General features: G+C 56.4%; 2 protein-coding genes across 3 annotated transcripts; one reads left to right on the top strand and one right to left on the bottom strand.

Annotated features, from left to right (window-relative positions):
* Positions 1-1,070: 1,070 nt before the first annotated feature.
* LOC131085942 (myosin light chain kinase, smooth muscle-like) lies at positions 1,071-2,669 on the bottom strand. The gene is made up of 3 exons (XM_058028521.1): positions 2,186-2,669; positions 1,542-1,882; positions 1,071-1,340 (listed from the first exon to the last, which is right to left on the bottom strand). The coding sequence occupies exons 1-3, from the start codon at positions 2,401-2,403 to the stop codon at positions 1,243-1,245; spliced, it is 657 nt and encodes a 218-aa protein (XP_057884504.1). The 5' UTR covers positions 2,404-2,669; the 3' UTR covers positions 1,071-1,242.
* Positions 2,670-7,372: 4,703 nt separating this feature from the next.
* On the top strand, positions 7,373-13,009 carry NR4A2 (nuclear receptor subfamily 4 group A member 2). Of its 2 annotated transcripts, none has more exons than XM_058027772.1 (7): positions 7,373-7,466; positions 7,591-8,456; positions 9,274-9,403; positions 9,491-9,579; positions 10,555-10,757; positions 11,166-11,344; positions 11,422-13,009. In XM_058027772.1, the coding sequence occupies exons 2-7, from the start codon at positions 7,593-7,595 to the stop codon at positions 11,676-11,678; spliced, it is 1,722 nt and encodes a 573-aa protein (XP_057883755.1). In that variant the 5' UTR covers positions 7,373-7,466; positions 7,591-7,592; the 3' UTR covers positions 11,679-13,009. The 2 variants fall into 2 exon arrangements, with proteins under 2 accessions (XP_057883755.1, XP_057883754.1); XM_058027771.1 differs by having other exon boundaries at positions 9,491-9,654.
* The last annotated feature ends 5,345 nt before the right edge of the window (positions 13,010-18,354 follow it).

The raw sequence follows: 18,354 nt of genomic DNA, 5'->3' as shown, positions 1-18,354 counted from the left end.
CAGAGGTGCTGCAGGAGCTGCAGAGGTGCTGCAGGAGCTGCCCTGGTGCTGCAGGGCCTGCAGGGGTGCTGCAGGGGCTGCACTGGTGCTGCAGGAGCTGCACTGGTGCTGCAGGAGTGTCACTATAGGACATGAAAGAACACAAGCGCGCAGCGCTGTTCTCAAGGTGAAGAAAAAAGGGAAGTTTATTTTCTGACTCCAACATTTATAGTTTTCCTAAAGTGGCGGTGGATCGGAGGGTGACAGTGCCACCTCTCCTGTGACACTGGACAAACCAACAGTCCATCAACTTTCTCCTCCTCCATAAAGGAATGCAAAACAATGAGTTATTTACAACAAGTGTGTGAGAAAGTTCACTACAAGAATGTCAACATCAGAAGGCTCAGAAAATCCTAAAAACCCAGGGTGACACAGGAGCTGCACTGGGGCTGCAGGAGCCTCCTGAGGATGCCCCACAGGCTCAGCCCTGCCGTGCCCACCGGGCCCTGTTGCTGGCTAAGGGCTCTGTACAAAGCACAGACAGGACGGCACTGCTGTGGAACTGCCTTGAGCTGTTTGATTTCCAGCATCAGCCTCATTTCATGGTGATGACGATGGAAGATGCCACCGGCTCACATCCCAGGCAGCAGATAAAACTCCATTACTAAGCTTAGAACTTCCTAATATCTCACGAGATAAACTTTTCTGCAGTTTTAAGAGTTGTTCTAGCCAAGCATTAATACACAGACCATTGCTCTATTTGTGCTTTTCTACTTCTTCCACACTTTTTCTGCTGCCCAATCTCACGGCTGCTGCTCAGCTCCAACCCCAGCTCTGCTGTCTCTGAGGCCTTCTGCAGCTTTCCCAAACCCCTCCGATTTAGGAATTCCCACAGGCCCTGCCAGGGGGTGTTGTAGGGAGCTGCTGGCCAGGGGCACCACTGACCCTGCCTGGCCCTGCTGCCCTCGGTGCTGCCCACCATGCTGCCAGTGCCACCCCACTGCTGCCAGTGCCCCCCAGAGCCCCTCAGTGCCCCCCCTAGTGCATCCCCAGTGCTCCCAGAGCCCCCCAGTGCCCCCAGTGCTCCCAGTGCCCCCACAGTGCCAGGCCAGCGCCCCAGTGCCCCCCCGGTTCTGCAGGGGTGAAAGCAGCCCTTGGGGGTGTCAGGGACCCCATGGCACCGATCCTGCTGCAGAGGGACAGCCCCGGTGCCCCTCGTGGGCTCCTCATCCCAAACAGGGGCTGGGGGCGCTTCCTGGGGCATCAGCGGCACTGGCAGGGCTGACACGGCTTTGGGGCTCCTATGGGATTTGGGGTTTTGATGGGATTTGGGGTTTCTATGGGATTTGGGGTTTCTATGGGATTTGCGGCTTTTATGGGATTTGGGGGTTTTATGGGGAATGGCAACCAGGCCTGCCATGGGTTTGGTGTTTCTATGGGATTTGGAGTTTCTCTGGGATTTGGGGTTTCTCTGGGATTTGGAGTTTCTCTGGGATTTGGGGTTTCTCTGGGATTTGGGGTTTGTCTGGGATTTGGTGTTTCTGTGGGATTTGGGGTTTCTCTGGGATTTGGGGTTTCTATGGCATTTGGTGTTTCTATGGGATTTGGGATGTTTATGGGATTTGGTGTTTCTCTGGGATTTGGGGTTTCTATGGCATTTGGTGTTTCTCTGGGATTTGGTGTTTCTATGGGATTTGGTGTTTCTCTGGGATTTGGGGTTTCTCTGGGATTTGGGGTTTCTCTGGGATTTGGTGTTTCTGTGGGATTTGGGGTTTCTGTGGGATTTGGTGTTTCTATGGGATTTGGGGTTTCTGTGGGATTTGGTGTTTCTATGGGATTTGGGGTGTTTATGGGATTTGGGGTTTTTATGGGATTTGGGTTTTCTATGGGATTTGGTGTTTCTCTGGGATTTGGTGTTTCTATGTGATTTGGTGTTTCTCTGGGATTTGGTGTTTCTCTGGGATTTGGTGTTTCTCTGGGATTTGGGGTTTCTCTGGGATTTGGTGTTTTTCTGGGATTTGGGGTTTCTATGGGATTTGGGGTTTCTGTGGGATTTGGGGTTTCTGTGGGATTTGGTGTTTCTATGGGATTTGGGGTGTTTATGGAATTTGGGGTTTTTATGGGATTTGGGTTTTCTATGGGATTTGGGGTTTCTCTGGGATTTGGTGTTTCTATGTGATTTGGTGTTTCTCTGGGATTTGGTGTTTCTCTGGGATTTGGTGTTTCTCTGGGATTTGGTGTTTCTCTGGGATTTGGGGTTTCTCTGGGATTTGGGGTTTCTCTGGGATTTGGTGTTTCTCTGGGATTTGGTGTTTCCATGGGATTTGGGGTTTCTCTGGGATTTGGTGTTTCTGTGGGATTTGGTGTTTCTATGGGATTTGGGGTTTCTATGGTAAATGGCAGCACCAGGTACTCTCCCCTCATGCCCCAGCCCTGCTGGCAGCCCTCGGGGCACGGCGAGGTGCCCGCGATTAAATTAAACCCTTTGTGCTCCCGAACCCCGCGCTAAGGCTGCGATTGTGTTGGCGCTTCTCTAATTTGGAGCTGTTCTTCAAAAAGCACCGAGTCTGGAATGTTTGTTCTCCGCTTTTTTTCACATCATTACTCTGATACTGCTTGATTAGCTCCCTCCCCAGTCATGATTGGTAATTAAAATAGGCATTAAAATTAGTCACTTAGCAATTTTGCTGTTCAATTGGCAATTAAATTACTTAATTGCAATTAAAGTCCTAATTTTAATTGGCAAAATGATAGATGTAGATTTAAGATAATATGTATAAATACTTTAATAAGTGTCTATATAAGGATTACTTAATTACTCAACTTCAAGTTATACTGTTAACTTTAGAACTTTTAAGTGAGTAATGAAATTTATATTACATCTATTCTAAGGATATGGTAATTAGGTGTATCACGGAGCCCTGCGAGGGCCCTGGCTGGAGCTTGGTGTGGGCTGGGTTGGGGTGTCACTGGTGGAGAGGTGCTGCAGGTGAGGGAGGCTGCCTGAGCTCCTCCTTCGGGGAAGCCCATGGAGGCAACCCCAGAAATGCCATTCTGGGCAGCCCTGGGGTGTTACAGCCTTGGGGTGTTCATTATTGACCCCAGAAATGCCATTCTAGACAGCCCTGGGGTGTCACAGCCTTGGGGTGTTCATTATTGACCCCAGAAATGCCATTCTGGCCAGCCCTGAGGTGTTACAGCCTTGGGGTGTTCATTATTGACCCCAGAAATGCCATTCTGGGCAGCCCTGAGGTGTTACAGCCTTGGGGTGTTCATTATTGACCCCAGAAATGCCATTCTAGACAGCCCTAGGTGTCACAGCCTTGGGGTGTTCATTATTGACCCCAGAAATGCCATTCTGGCCAGCCCTGAGGTGTTACAGCCTTGGGGTGTTCATTATTGACCCCAGAAATGCCATTCTGGGCAGCCCTGGGGTGTCACAGCCTTGGGGAGTTCCTTAGTGACCCCAGAAATGCCATTCTAGGCAGCCCTGAGGTGTCCCACAACTTTGGGGTTTTCATTATTGACCCCAGAAATGCCATTCTAGACAGCCCTGGGGTGTCCCACAGCTTTGGGGTGTTCCTTACTGACCCCAGAACATCCTGGCCAGCCCTGGGATGTCTCACAGCTATGGGGTGTTCATTACTGGCGCCAGAAATGCCATCCTGGACAGCCCTGGGGTATCTCAGCCCTCAGGTGTTCCTTGCTGACCCCAGAAATGCCATCCTGGACAGCCCTGGGGTGTTCCTTACTGACCCCAGGACATTTTGGACAGCCCTGAGGTGTCTCACAGCTTTGGGGTGTTCCTTCTGTGGGAGCTCTGTAGGATCAGGAGAGCACAGTGTGGGACGGAGTGGGAGCAGTTTGGGTTTCTGTGGTGCCTGTGGGGTTTCTCTGCTGTTGGTGGAGTTACTCTGGTGTTTGTGTGTTTCTCTGTTGTTTGTGGGGTTTCTCTGCTGTCTGTGGGGTTTCTCTGCTGCCTGTGGGGTTTCTCTGCTGGTTTTGGGTTTCTCTGGTGCCTGTGGGGTGGCCCCAGTGGCAGGGTGGGTTGGGAAGGAGCCCTTTCCTCGGTTTCCCAGGGAATCTCAGTGTTCCCGGGCAGGGCTGTGGGGGCCAGCGCTGGCTGCTGGGCTGGGGGGTTTTATCCCGCCCTGGGCTATGGGGTTTTATCCCGCCCTGGGCTATGGGGTTTTATCCTGCACTGGGCTATGGGGTTTTATCCTGGGCTGGGCTGGGGGGTTTTATCCCAGGCCAGGCTGTGGGGTTTTATCCTGCACTGGGCTGTGGGGTTTTATCCCAGGCCAGGCTATGGGGTTTTATCCCGCCCTGGGCTATGGGGTTTTATCCCAGGCCAGGCTATGGGGTTTTATCCTGGGCTGGGAGGTTTATCCCAGGTTGCCCGTGGGGTTTTGTCCCAGGCTGAGCTATGGGCATTTATCCTGCACTGGTCTATTGGGATTCATCCCAGGCTGACCTGTGGGGTTTGATCCCGGGCTGGGCTCAGGGGTTTTATTTCAGGCCAGGCTAGGGGGGTTTACCCCAGGCTGGGCTGTGGGCATTTATCCCGGGCCAGGAGCTGGTTCTGGCCCCGGGCTGTGTTCCCTTCACCCCTGATGCCACTGCGTGCTTTTTTCCAGGCCGGAACACAGCGGTGGGAAATGCAGGGCTGAGAGCAGAGCCCAGCAAGGACAGGGCTGGAGAGCAGAGCCCAGCCAGGACAGGCTCTGCATTTCAGTAAATAAACATCAGCCATTTAAGTGAATAAGTCTAAAGTAAATAAAAATAATTATTTATTAACAAATAAATTTATTATTAAATTTATTAATTTATTAATAATGTAAAAATCACCAAAAGAAGCCAAATAAAATATAAATCCCTGAAAATAATGAATTAAATTAAGCAATGAAATAAATATAAATAAAAACGAATAAAATAGAAAATATTAAATAAGAAATAATAAGAAATAAACAGAAATAAGTGAAATGAAAAATTATACAATAAATATATTGTATAATTATAAATATAATATATAAATAGATATATTTATAATATATATAAAAATTATATATATTATAAATATAAATATATAAAATAAAAATAAAATAAAATTAATACAACATATAAAAGAAAGACAATAATAAAATAAAAATTAAGTTAATAATGGAATAAAAACAAAATACTAATAAAATAAAATAGACTAAATTCCAGGTGGGCAGTGGAAGCGGGGGCACGTTGCGCTCCTTTTGTGGTCTTGGCCTGGTTCTGTCTCATCCCTGTTCTGCCCCATTCCCGGTTCTGCCCCATTCCCGGCTCTGTCCCGGTTGTGTCTCCATTCCCGTTTCTGTCCCGGCTCTGTCCCATTCCCGGCTCTGTCCCTGTCCCGGCTCTGTCCCGGCTCTGTCTCCATTCCCGCTCCTGTCCCGGTTCTGTCCCGGTTCTGTCCCGGCTCTGTCCCGGTTCTGTCCCATTCCCGGCTCTGTCCCGGCTCTGTCTCCATTCCCGCTCCTGTCCCGGTTCTGTCCCGGTTCTGTCCCGGCTCTGTCCCGGTTCTGTCCCATTCCCGGCTCTGTCCCGGCTCTGTCTCCACTCCCGCTCCTGTCCCGGCTCTGTCCCTGCTCTGTCTCCACTCCCGCTCCTGTCCCGGTTCTGTCCCATTCCCGGCTCTGTCCCGGTTGTGTCTCCATTCCCGGTTCTGTCCCGGCTCTGTCCCAGTCCCGGCTCTGTCCCTGCTCTGTCTCCACTCCCGCTCCTGTCCCGGTTCTGTCCCGGCTCTGTCCCGGTTCTGTCCCGGTTCTGTCCCGGTTCTGTCCCATTCCCGGCTCTGTCCCGGCTCTGTCTCCACTCCCGCTCCTGTCCCGGTTCTGTCCCGGCTCTGTCCCGGCTCTGTCCCGGCTCTGTCTCCACTCCCGCTCCTGTCCCGGTTCTGTCCCGGCCCGGGGTCGCGGTGCCGCGCGCTATTCCGGGTTTCGCGTCACGGTGACGCGCGCGGGGGGGCGGGGGCGGCACCGCCCTCTATGCAAATGAGGCCACGCCCCCGCCCGGGCGCGTGGCCGGGGCGCGTCCCTCCGCGTGACGTCACCGCTCGGAACCTTACCAAAAGGGCGCGCTGGCGCGCGGGGGGGGCGTGTCCGGGGCGGGCCGCGGGCGGCGCGGATTGGCGGGCGGCGCTGACGCGCGGTGACGCGCGGGGGCTCGCGGCGCACGTTGGTCGGCGGCGGCCGCGGCCACATAAACAAAGGCACATTGCGGGCGGGCACAGTCCGGCCGCCCGCGCCGCCGCCGCCGCCGCCGCTCCGCCCGCCGCCGCTCTTGGATGCGCGCCCCGCGCTCCGCTCCCCGGTGAGTGCCCGGCCCGGCCCGGCCCGCCTCCCGCGCCCCCTCCCGCGCGAGGCTCCCCGTCCCGTGCCGTGCCGTGCCGTGCCGTCCCGTGCCGTGCCAGCTGCCGGCGGTCCCCGCTCGGGTCGGTCCCCGGACGGGACGGGTGGCGCTGCCCGCGGGCGCGTGTCCCCGGCGGAGCTGCCGCGCCGCGCCGAGCCGGGTCCGTCCGGGCTGTCTGTCTGGCTGTCACCGCGCCCCGCTCCGGTACCGGCACCGGCACCGCCGCCGCGCCGGGAACCCCGCGCCGCGCCCGCTCTCCCCAGGGACGCGCCGCGGCTCCCGGAGGGCGGGGAGAAGGGAGCCCGGCAGCCGGTGCCGGTGACAGCCCGCCCGCTTAGCGAGAAATAACCAGACCGAGCCCAGAGCGGCTCCTCGAGGGCGCGGGGCGGCCCTGCCCGGCACCGCTCCCGCTCCCGTGGGCTCCGCAGCCGGAGCTCCCCCGAGCCGGGCGGAGCGGCGGCGGCTCCGTGTGTCTGTCCCTGCGCCGGCGGCTCCGTGCGTCTGTCCGCGCTCAGGCGAGTCCGTGTGTCTGTCCCTGCGCCGGCGGCTCCGTGCGTCTGTCCGCGCTCAGGCGAGTCCGTGTGTCTGTCCCTCCACCGACCGTCCGTGTGTCAGTTCCCCGCCGGGGCTGCCTGACCGTCGGGTACGTGTGCCCGTTCTCCGCTCCGGGTCCGTGTGTCTGTCCTCGCACCAGCGGGTTTGTGTGTCAGTCTCCCACCCGTGCTGCCCGATCGGTGGGTCCGTGTGTCAGTGTGTCCGTCCGTTCACCGGCAGGTCCGTGTGTCCGTCCGCTCACTGGCCGGTCCGTGTGTCGGTGTGTCGGGTCCGTGTGTCGGTCCGCTCGCCGGCGGGTCCGTGTGTCGGTCCGTGTGTCCATCCATCCGCTCACCGTCGGGTCCGCGTGTCAGTGTGTCTGTCCGCTCACCGGCGGCTCCGTGTGTCGTTCCGTGTGTCCGTCCGCTCACCGGCGGCTCCGTGTCTCCGCAGCCGTCGCGCCGGGCAGGCTGGAGCCGCCGCCGCGCTCTGAACCCGCGGACCCCTCGCTGCCCGCCGCGCTCCGACGCTGTCCGCCCTCGGCTGCCCCGAAGCCGCCGCTCCCCCGGCTGAAGGTGGGTGCGCTCCGTCCCCGCGGCCCCGGCGGGGCAGGGCGCTCCCGGCGCTCCCGGTGCCCGGCCCCGGTGGCCGGCGCGGGGCGGCCCGGGCCGAGCCTAGCTGCCGCTGTTTCGTTCGCAGCCATGCCCTGCGTTCAGGCTCAGTATGGGTCCTCGCCTCAAGGAGCCAGCCCGGCCTCCCAGAGCTACAGCTACCACTCCTCGGGAGAGTACAGCTCCGATTTCCTGACTCCGGAGTTCGTCAAGTTTAGCATGGACCTCACCAACACCGAGATCACCGCCACCACTTCTCTCCCCAGCTTCAGCACCTTTATGGACAACTACAACACGAGCTACGACGTGAAGCCCCCCTGCTTGTACCAAATGCCCCTGTCGGGACAGCAGTCCTCCATTAAGGTGGAAGACATTCAGATGCACGGCTACCAGCAGCACGGCCACCTGCCGCCCCAGTCCGAGGAGATGATGTCCCACTCGGGCTCCGTCTACTACAAGCCCTCGTCGCCCCCGACCCCGTCCACGCCCGGCTTCCAGGTGCAGCACGGCCCCGTGTGGGACGAGCCCGGCTCCCTGCACAACTTCCACCCCAACTACGTGGCCACCACGCACATGATCGAGCAGCGCAAGACGCCCGTGTCGCGCCTGTCGCTGTTCTCCTTCAAGCAGTCCCCGCCCGGCACGCCCGTGTCCAGCTGCCAGATGCGCTTCGAGGGGCCCCTGCACGTGCCCATGGGCGCCGAGCCCGCGGGGCCGCACCCCGGCGTGGACGGGCAGCCGTTCGCCGTGCCCGGCGGGCTCCGCAAGCAGCCGCCCATGGCCTTCCCGGGGCTGCCGCTGGGCCCCGCGCCGCAGCTGCTGGACAGCCAGGTGCCCTCGCCGCCGTCCCGCGGCTCGCCCTCCAACGAGGGGCTCTGCGCCGTGTGCGGCGACAACGCGGCCTGCCAGCACTACGGCGTGCGCACCTGCGAGGGCTGCAAGGGCTTCTTCAAGGTGAGCGGGGCCGAGCGGGGCGGCGGGGGGCGGCGGGGCGGCCCGCGGGGCCCGCGGATGGAAATCGGTTAGGACAGAGCGGCGCGTCTGAGCTAACCGTGTGGAACGGAATTCCCTGTGGTAAAATTAAGTGATCTCTTTATTTCGCCATCCTGATTGAATAATCTTATCGTTTTAAATAGAGGAGGTCTCCAAGGAATGTAAATAATATGAATGCCCACGGATTTGTATTTACCGAGCGTCTCTTTCCCTCCTCTTGGCATATAAAACACGGCTAGGAGCTGCGAGGTTAGCTTGGATGTTAACGCTGTCAATTTTCTCCTGTTAAATGCCCTGGGAAGGGAAAAAAAAAAAATAAAAAAGGAAGGGAGGGGGGAAGGAAAAGGAAATAAAAGGGAAAAAAAGGGAAACTAAATAAAGGGGGAAAGGAAATAAAATTAAAGAGGGAAAAGGGCAAAGGAAATGAAGGGAAAAGAAAATAAATCTAAAAGGTCGAAGAAGAAAAGGGGAAAAGGAAAAATTTAAAAGGGAGAAGAGAATAAAGGGGGAAAAGAGGAAGGGATATAAAGGTTAAAAAGAGGAGAAGTAAAGATAAAAAAAATGAAAATAAAATGAAAATAAAATAAAGGGGGAAAATGAAAGCGGGAACGGAAAACGAAGGGGAAAGGGAAGAAAACAAAGCGGAAAACCGGAAAATAAAATAAAGGAGGGGGGAAAGAAAAAGAAGAACCAGGGTGAAAGGCGGTGCAAGCAGCCGCGGGCAGGCGGGACTCGGGGCGCTCCGGTCCGGCGCTGACGCCGCTGCCGCCCGGTGCAGCGCACGGTGCAGAAGAACGCCAAGTACGTGTGTCTGGCCAACAAGAACTGCCCGGTGGACAAGCGCCGCCGCAACCGCTGCCAGTACTGCCGCTTCCAGAAGTGCCTGGCCGTCGGCATGGTCAAGGAGGGTGAGTGTCCGTCCGTCCGTCTGTCCGCGAGCGGGTCCGGGCGTCGGGCGCGCCCCGCGGCGCCGGGCTGACCCCCGTCTCTTGCAGTGGTGCGCACGGACAGCCTCAAAGGCCGGCGCGGCCGCTTGCCGTCCAAACCGAAGAGCCCCCAGGAGCCTTCTCCCCCCTCTCCCCCGGTGAGTCTGATCAGTGCGCTGGTGAGAGCCCATGTCGACTCCAACCCGGCTATGACCAGCCTGGACTATTCCCGGGTAAGCGGCACCGAGCTCGCGGAGGGACCCCGCCGCCGCCGCCCGGGGAGGGGGGTCCGGCCCCGCGGCCGTGCGGGGGGACACGGGGGCCCGCCCGGGGCTCGGCTCGGCTCGGCTCGGCTCAGCCCTGCTCTGCCCGCCCGGGGCTCGGCTCGGCTCGGCTCGGCTCAGCCCTGCTCTGCCCGCCCGGGCTCGGCTCGGTTCAGCTCGGCTCGGCTCAGCCCTGCTCTGCCCGCCCGGCGCTGGGCTCGGCTCGGCTCGGCTCTGCCCGCCCGGGGCTCGGCTCAGCTCGGCTCAGCCCTGCTCTGCCCGCCCGGGGCTCGGCTCAGCTCGGCTCAGCCCTGCTCTGCCCGCCCGGGCTCGGCTCGGCTCGGCTCAGCCCTGCTCTGCCCGCCCGGGGCTCGGCTCAGCCCTGCTCTGCCGGCACCGCGGGCTCGGCTCGGCTCAGCCCTGCTCTGCCCGCCCGGGCTCGGCTCGGCTTGGCTCAGCCCTGCTCTGCCCGCCCGGGGCTCGGCTCGGCTCAGCCCTGCTCTGCCCGCCCGGGCTCGGCTCGGCTCGGCTCAGCCCTGCTCTGCCCGCCCGGGCTCAGCTCGGCTCGGCTCGGCTCGGCTCAGCCCTGCTCTGCCCGCCCGGGCTCGGCTCGGCTCTGCCGGCACCGGGGGCTCGGCTCGGCTCGGCTCGGCCCCGCCCGGGATCGGGCCCCCCGCGCACGGAGAGCGGCGGCCTCGGAGCGCCGTTCCTAATCGAATTAATTGCCCCGGAACATCTAATTTCCTCACCGGTCAGAGAGAGCTTTAATTGTTATCCCAGCCCGCTCCCCGGCCAGCGACGGGGCGAGCAATTTCACGGGTTATAGACTTTAGAGAACCTCATTAAGTGCTTTTTAAAATGAATTTCCAGTTCCAGGCTAACCCCGACTACCAGCTGAGCGGTGACGACACCCAGCACATCCAGCAGTTCTACGATCTGCTGACCGGCTCCATGGAGATCATCCGAGGGTGGGCGGAAAAAATCCCCGGCTTCACCGAGCTGCCCAAGACGGACCAGGACCTGCTGTTCGAGTCCGCCTTCCTGGAGCTGTTCGTGCTGCGCCTGGCGTACAGGTGAGCGGGGCAGGCAGGGAGTCGCACCCCTTCAAGGTCCGCTGGGCTGCGTTTTATTAACTCCTCGGTAATTGGGTGCCTCTTAAATCCTTCCTTTATTGCTCCTGGAGTAATTAGTTGTTTAGATTTTCTCCCCAATCATCTCCTTTCTTATTATTTTATTTCTTTCCCGCTCTCTCTTGTTGTTTTTTCTCTTTCATTCCCTCTTCTCTGTTTTATCTTTCTCCCCCGGTCTGTCCTTCTTCCTTTTGCTCATTCTCTCGTTCTTTACTCTTATATTTTGTCTTTCTCTTGTCTTTTGTCTTTTTCTTTCTTTTCCTCCGTTTTCTCTCGCTATCTAATTTTCCTCCCTCTCTCACCCCTCCATCCATGCATCGGTTCACTCTGGGGTCGTGCCCTTCCTTGCAGGTCCAACCCCGTGGAGGGGAAGCTGATCTTCTGCAACGGGGTGGTGCTGCACCGGTTGCAGTGCATCCGTGGCTTCGGGGAGTGGATCGATTCCATCGTGGAGTTCTCCTCCAACCTGCAGAACATGAACATCGACATCTCTGCCTTCTCGTGCATCGCTGCCCTGGCCATGGTGACAGGTCAGTGTCCCCCCTGCCGCCCCCCGCCCGCCCTGCTCCGTGCCAGACCCCTGACCTCCCACACCCTTCTATTGCAGAGAGGCACGGGCTCAAGGAACCCAAGCGGGTGGAAGAGCTCCAGAACAAGATTGTAAATTGTCTCAAAGACCACGTGACTTTCAATAACGGGGGGCTGAATCGCCCCAACTATTTGTCCAAACTCTTGGGGAAGCTCCCCGAACTCCGCACGCTTTGCACGCAGGGGCTGCAGCGCATTTTCTACCTGAAACTGGAGGATTTGGTGCCACCGCCAGCAATAATCGACAAACTTTTCCTGGACACTTTACCTTTCTAAGACTCTTCCCGCACGCTTCCGCTGACCCGAGGAGAAGCTCCACCTGCCCGGAGCTGGTGTGGGCCCAGAGCAGCACCCCTGGGTGCCAGCTCCCACCCGGCCGGTGCTGCCAGCTCCTGCAGGCAGAAGGCGATGGGCATTTTGGCTCTGGGCCATCATGGATGCAGCTCATGGACTACACAAATACCATGGTATAAACTTTTTATTCTCGGCTTCTAAATGAGTTTATGATTAAGGACTTCTGGTGCAAAGACAAGCCTGCCTGGCGGCGCCGGCTCACGCGGGGCCAAACCCAGCGCCGGGGCGACCCAAAGCCTCACCCTCCTAAAGACTAAAGTTTTCTGCAGCAAAAGAAAGCTGTAATATACCCAGACAGACCCCAAACCTTGCGTGGGTGGCGTGGCGTTAATGAAGGCGAAGGCTTGTAAATTTATCAGATGCGGTTTGGCTTTTTAAAAAAAAAAAAAGTAAAAAATTCTTCTGTGCCTATTTATGATGAAACGTGGAAAATAATTCTTAAAAAAATCAATCAAAAATAAAAGCTAAATGTGTTTGGGAAGAAAAATATTAAAAAAAAAAAAAAAGGAGAATTAAAAAAAAAAAAAGGAAAGAAAACCCAATCTGTCCATACCAGGGAAGCATGACGATTCCAGGGTGACAATGTTATAGGCACTTGCTATTTCAGTAATGTCTATATTCTATAAATAGTATTTCAGACACTATGTAGTCTGGTAGCTTTTATAAAGACTGGTAGTTATCTAAGCTTCAAACATTTTCTCAATTGTAAAATAGGTGGGCACAAGTGTTACCCCCGGAATCCCCCCCAAAGGGACACATAGTGTTTGTAAACACCGCCCGACACCCCTTGTTTGTAAGTGTTGTATGTACTGTTGATGTTGATTAAAGAAGAAGTTTATATCTTGATTATTTTGTTGTCTAAAGCTAAACAGATCTTGCATGCAGCAGCTTTTGACTGTTTCCAGAGTGCTTATACTATACATAACTCCCTGGAAATTACTGAGCACTTTGAATTCTTGGTTTGTTTTTGTTCCATTTGTTTTTTTATGTCTAAAAATTGTCGGTTAATATATTATTTTATGTTTGAGTAATATTTTTAATATTGCCATATTCTGTAGTATTTTTCTTTGTATACCCCGGTTTGGCACACGGGAAAGTCGCTGCCTTTTTTTAATATGGTGTACGACAGTTAGAAACGCGGATTATTATGATTATAATTATTATAATTATTATTATTATTATTTTTTCTCCCGAGAACTCTTTCTTTGAGAAAGACAATTTTAATGTTTACAACAATAAAACATGTAAACGAATCGAATTTCGTCTCCTTTCTGCCGAAGTGCGAAGGCGCTCAGCCAGGGGACAAAAGCCTCTGCCCGTGCGGCGCTCCCGGAGCGGCGATGGCCGGGGCCGCTCCCGCTCGGTGCCGCGGGAGGAAGAGGAGGAAGAGCCGCGGCTCGGAGGTTGGTCCTTCCTTCCCCGCGTTTTAGCGCGCTCGGTCCCCGCCGCAGGCAGACCCCGCATCCCGCGCCATCCATCCATCCATCCATCCATCAACCATCCATCCCTCCATCCATCCATCCATCCATCCATCCATCCATCCATCCATCCATCCATCAATCATCCATCCCTCCATCCCTCCCTCCATCCCTCCGTCCCCCCGCGCCGGCGTTCGCTCAGGCGCATCCCTTCGGCGGGGGTAATTCCTCAGGAAACACCTTCCGTGCAGGAGTTTAATTCCCAAATCCGCGCCCGCGGAGGGGCTCGGGGGGCAGCGCGGAGCGCAGCGGGTGCGGGATCCGGGCTCCTGCCAAGCTTTGGGTCGGGGGCGGCTCTCGGAGCCCCGCGGCACCGGCACCGCACCCGGGGCACGGGCAGCACGCTCGGGGGCACGGGCACCACGCTCGGGGGCACCAACACCGCGCCCGGAGCCCCGCGGGTGCCGGGAGCGGGAGGCGCTCACGGGAGTCCCGAGTGTGCAGAGGGAGGAGGATCCCGAACTCCGCTGGTTTGTCCAGGGGAATGGAGCTTCACGTCTCGCCTCGGGAGCCAATATAGCGCCCGTGGGAGGGTGAGGGAGGCACCACCGGGATCGCCTTTGCTCCTCTGTGCCGCGAGGTCCCGCGGTGCCCAAAGCCCTGCGGACACGGGTGCGGGGCAGCATCCCGGTGCTGCATCCCTGTCCCGGTGCTGCATCCCCGTCCCGGTGCTGCATCCCCGTCCCGGAGCCGCGTCCCTATTCCGGTGCAGCATCCCCATCTCGGAGCCGCCTCCGAATCCCGGTTCTGCATCCCCGGTGCTGTAATCCCGTCCCGGTACCGCATCCCCGTCCCGGTGCTGTGCCCCAGCCCAGCGCCGCATCCCCATCTCGGTGCCGCATCCCTGTCCCGGTCCGGCGTCCCCGTCCCCGTCCCCCCGGAGCGGGCGAGCCCCGGGTACCCGCTGTGCCGGGAAGGGGCTTGGCGGCTCGGCCGGGCGAAAAGCCCGAGAATGAAGAGTCGTGAACAGGAATGAAAGTCGGTGCTGTGCGGGACAAGGAGCGGGGCTGGGGCAGATGCGGGTGTTTCCTAACTCATCCCGAGCGGGGTCTGGAGCTCGGGATCGCCACGGAGCTGGAATACTTGTGGGTTCGACCTAAAGAGTGCACACGGAATACAGAGATGCCCTAAATATATATAGAATACGGACATTCCTTCAATATGCGTAAATAAATATGAAAGTGTAAATGCCTATGCTCTAGAAGGGGTTTAAAACGCAAAAGAAAGACAAAAACCTGTTTATCGAAAGAATTTAACAACCCGATCCCCCTCTGAATATCCCCCAGCTGTTCCCAATCCCCCCAGAAATCACCTGCTCCCACCGCGTTAATCAGCGCCCTTCGCAGCAACTTTCCTGACAGGTTTAACCCTCTGCACCTGGGCAGAGCAGGATTTATCCTTCCCGGGCGGCCCTTCCACACCTGCCGCGGCTTTTCCCCGCAATTTCTCCTGGGTGTACCCGGGTGTGTCCCGTGCGGGACGAGCGGAGGAGCCGAGCCTGGAGCGAGCGGGCACCGGACACGGGCAGCGGGCACCAAGGTGGGCAGGGGATGGGGCTGGGGGCGGGCTGCCGAGGGGGCACAGCCTCTGTACTCCCTGCCTTGCTGCCTTTCGCCTTCTGCAGGCTCCGGGAATGCTGAGCGCTGTGCAGAGACCTTGGGGAAAAGGGTTCAGAGCGGGAGCTCAAGGCAGAATGTGGAGCTGAAGGAATGGTTTTTTAACTGGCGGTATCAATGGGAGGATTTATTAAAAGGTTTCGCTTCTCCGGGCTTGCAATATTCCAGATCAATAGCTATCTTAATTATTTTTGCCGTGCGCTGCTGCTGGAATTTGTTACTGCTCGTTCTGCTGGGCTGGTGTGAGGAGCAGCCAGACCCATCCTGGTTTGTTCCTCGCAATTCCAGGTTTTGTAGCTCTCTGCAAACCCCCCCGGGCTGATTTGAGCCCAACTTTCTGTTTTGCTGTTTTTGTGGAGTTACTCCGAGGTGTAAGGGTGGAGAGCGTTTGCTTTGTCCGGAGTCACGCTGCCGCGCACACAGGAGCGTCCCCGCTCCTCCCCAGGGCTGGGCACCTTCCTCCTCCTGCCCAGGAGGTTACACCGAGGCGCAATTCTCCCAAACGTGCCGACATTTCCGAACCTGACCGGGAACCGGGGCTGGGTTCGGGCCAGGTGTGCCCTGCCCGCCGCGCCCCGCAATCCCAGCCGCCTTTTCCGAGGCTCTGGACGGTGCCATGGTGCCCTGGCTGTGCTGGGCTCCGAGTGCCACCAAAGCGGGCTGGCAGCATTGCTGGGGAGGTGCGTGCTGCTCCTGCACAGGAGCTGCCCCGGTGGGAGCTTTGCTGCTTTGGGAATGCAGAGGCAGCGCTCGGTCCCTCCCTCTTCATCCTCACCTGTGGGTCCCTCCCTCGTCATCCTCACCTGTGGGTGCCTGCCCCATCATCCTCACCTGTGGGCCCTTCCCTCGTCATCCTCACCTGTGGGTGCCTGCCCCATCATCCTCACCTGTGGGTGCCTGCCCCATCATCCTCACCTGAGTGCTGTGAGCAGCCCACAGAACTCACGGCCGGGGTCTCCAGAGCTGGGGAATTCACGTTTTATGTGATTTTACCCTCCTGGCTTTTCTGCAGCGTGAGAAATGCCCGGACTGGCTGCATGCAAAAGGTGCCTCGGATGCACCTGTAGCTGATTCTTTATGTATAAGTAAACCCCGCGCTGCATAATCTGCACTTGTGAAACGTTAGCCCTGGGTAACCCCTGCAGCTGCGGATGGTGCAGAGGGAGATGTTGGTATTCATGAATGTTTTGACATATTTGACATTTCCTATATGGTGTGCTTTCTCTGCTTTCCTCCTGTCTCTGCTCCCCTGGCTGAGCAGGGAAGAGTTTCCCTCTCTGGTGCTGTGGCACAATGTAGAGGAGCTGCAGCTTCGTGGGTTCGTTTGTTTTCTTAATTTATCTCATTTAAAAGTATATGCTTATCAAAGCAGTGGCACTACTGCATTTTGGTGGGATTGCTGCATTTTAACGGGGTAAAATGCTGAGGAGAAATCTGCCTTTGGACCAGCGTGAGCAGCACCTTTTATTGAACAGGCCTCCTGTCTAGTCACAGAATTTCTAATTTTTATTCAAATCTTTATGATTCTCTGTCAGAAACCAAACCTCACGTGCGATTTTGGGAGCACCATTAGCATGAGAATTTCCTCAGCAAACCTCAGGTGTTCTGGTCGCTTCAGCCTCTCCTCCTCAGCTCCCCGTTCACAGCTGGGCTGCTCTGGGGAGTGGAGGAGTTCAATGCAATGAATGTTCCTGCTGAGGAGAAGGGCTGTTTGGCCAGGTTTGAGCGTGGGCACTCAGCTTTTCTGTGGGGCTGCAGCTGTGGGGTCGCTGGGGTGGCTGTGGCAGCCCTGGGTGGGCTGGGCTCAGGTTAAATTAATTAATGCTCTGGTTAAATTAATTAATGGCTTTGGTAGGATGGCTCTGCTCTACAGCACTGGCAAACCCAGGTTTTTGTGCCTGACTGACGGCACAGGGACTTACATGTGTTAATAAACACCAAATAACGTTGCTGAGCTCACTTTCCTTGACCTGTTTGTTGTCAGGGATGGCAAACATAGCCTCCTGGGACAGCAGGAGCCTGCAGGGCCCGTGGCTCAGGGCTGGCTGCTCCTGCCTCAGGGCGTTTGGGGTTTGTCCTGCGCTTAGGCAAGGTCCAGGACACACTATTTTCAGAGCACAGCCTTCCCCTAAAGCTGCCATTAAGTGACTCTCATTTTATATTTATTTTATTTTCCTGTAAAATTGGGTATTTTCCTGCATGTGTCCAAAGAGCAGAGATGTGAATTTCGGAATGATGTGATTTCTGAGTGATGTGATTTCTGAGTGATGTGACTTCCAGTATCTGGTCATGAGTTTTGCAGCCATAGGCATGTGAGGATATGGCATCAACAAACTGCTGGAACTCAGGGCTGGCCAGCACAGCATCACAACATTTATATAAATATTTACCAAGTGTAAATGATGGAGGGTCCTAAAGAACAGCACCCCAAGTTCATGTATTCATGATATTTTTGTCATGAAAAATCTCCTGCGTAACAGGGAGCACAAAGAAGGACAATAAAACACATTTGGGCCCATTACAAATGAATTTCAAGTCGCATGCTGATGTCTTTTCTCCTGAAAGCCTCGGTAAAAATGATTTTGTGCTAATTCCTCCTGTAAAAATGATTTTGTGCTAATTAGAGGACTGAAAGAATTGTTACATTTTTATTTCCTTGCATTCCCTGACACAAACAAATACAGTTCATGTGTTCACAATGCTTTCCTCATCTGCAAGTGAGCAGCAGGGCCACGATGAGAAGGGCATATTCCATAAAATACATTTGGGCTAGAGTTGTGTTTTTGATAGATTTGCAAACAAAATGTGATTTAATGCCAAAGTTACCAGGAGCAAGTCCCTGCTGTTAGTGAGGTGGGGCTAAAATGAATTCCAAAGCTCTGCTCTCCGCCTTTGGAGAGGTTTTGGGGGAGAAAGCTGCAGGTTCAGTGACCAGGGGCTGCAGAGGAACCCTTGGCCCTGCAATCCCAGCAGTGCCTGTGCCACGGGGAGCTGGAGCAGGGATATTTTCATTTTCTGCAGGGATATTTTCATTTTCTGCAGGGATCAGAGGCTGTGCAAGCCCTGGGAGCTCTCCCACGGGTCTGTGCTGGCCTCTGTGCTTCCAGCAGGGAACCCTGGCTTTGTGCATCCGGCCCCAGCTCCTCCCCAGGCTTAATAATATTTAATGGGGGTCTATACTGAGGAGATCTTCCTTCAGGGAAGGGGAGAAGTAGACCAGGAGCTGCTCCTTTTGGTGCAGAGGATGCCGTGTCATGGCACCCTGTGCTCCAGGCTCAATTCCAGCCCAGAGCGGGGAGTGCAGGTGGGAACAGGCTGGAAATCCAAGGCAGGGTCCCCCCAAAGCCTCTCTGAAAAAGGAACTGAAAAGGGGCAGCCTGGGGGCGCTTTTCCAGCGCTGGGAGTCCTGTGTGACCCCGCTGGCTGTGTGCAAGGAGAATGGGGATGTGCTGTGGGTGAGGCAGTGACTGCAGGACCAGGGCTGGGCCAGGGCCAGAGCTGCAG

Source organism: Melospiza georgiana, chromosome 7, assembly GCF_028018845.1.
Source record: "Melospiza georgiana isolate bMelGeo1 chromosome 7, bMelGeo1.pri, whole genome shotgun sequence".
In the NCBI taxonomy this organism is placed as follows: Eukaryota; Metazoa; Chordata; class Aves; order Passeriformes; family Passerellidae; genus Melospiza; species Melospiza georgiana.
This window is presented reverse-complemented; position numbering and strand designations above follow the sequence as displayed.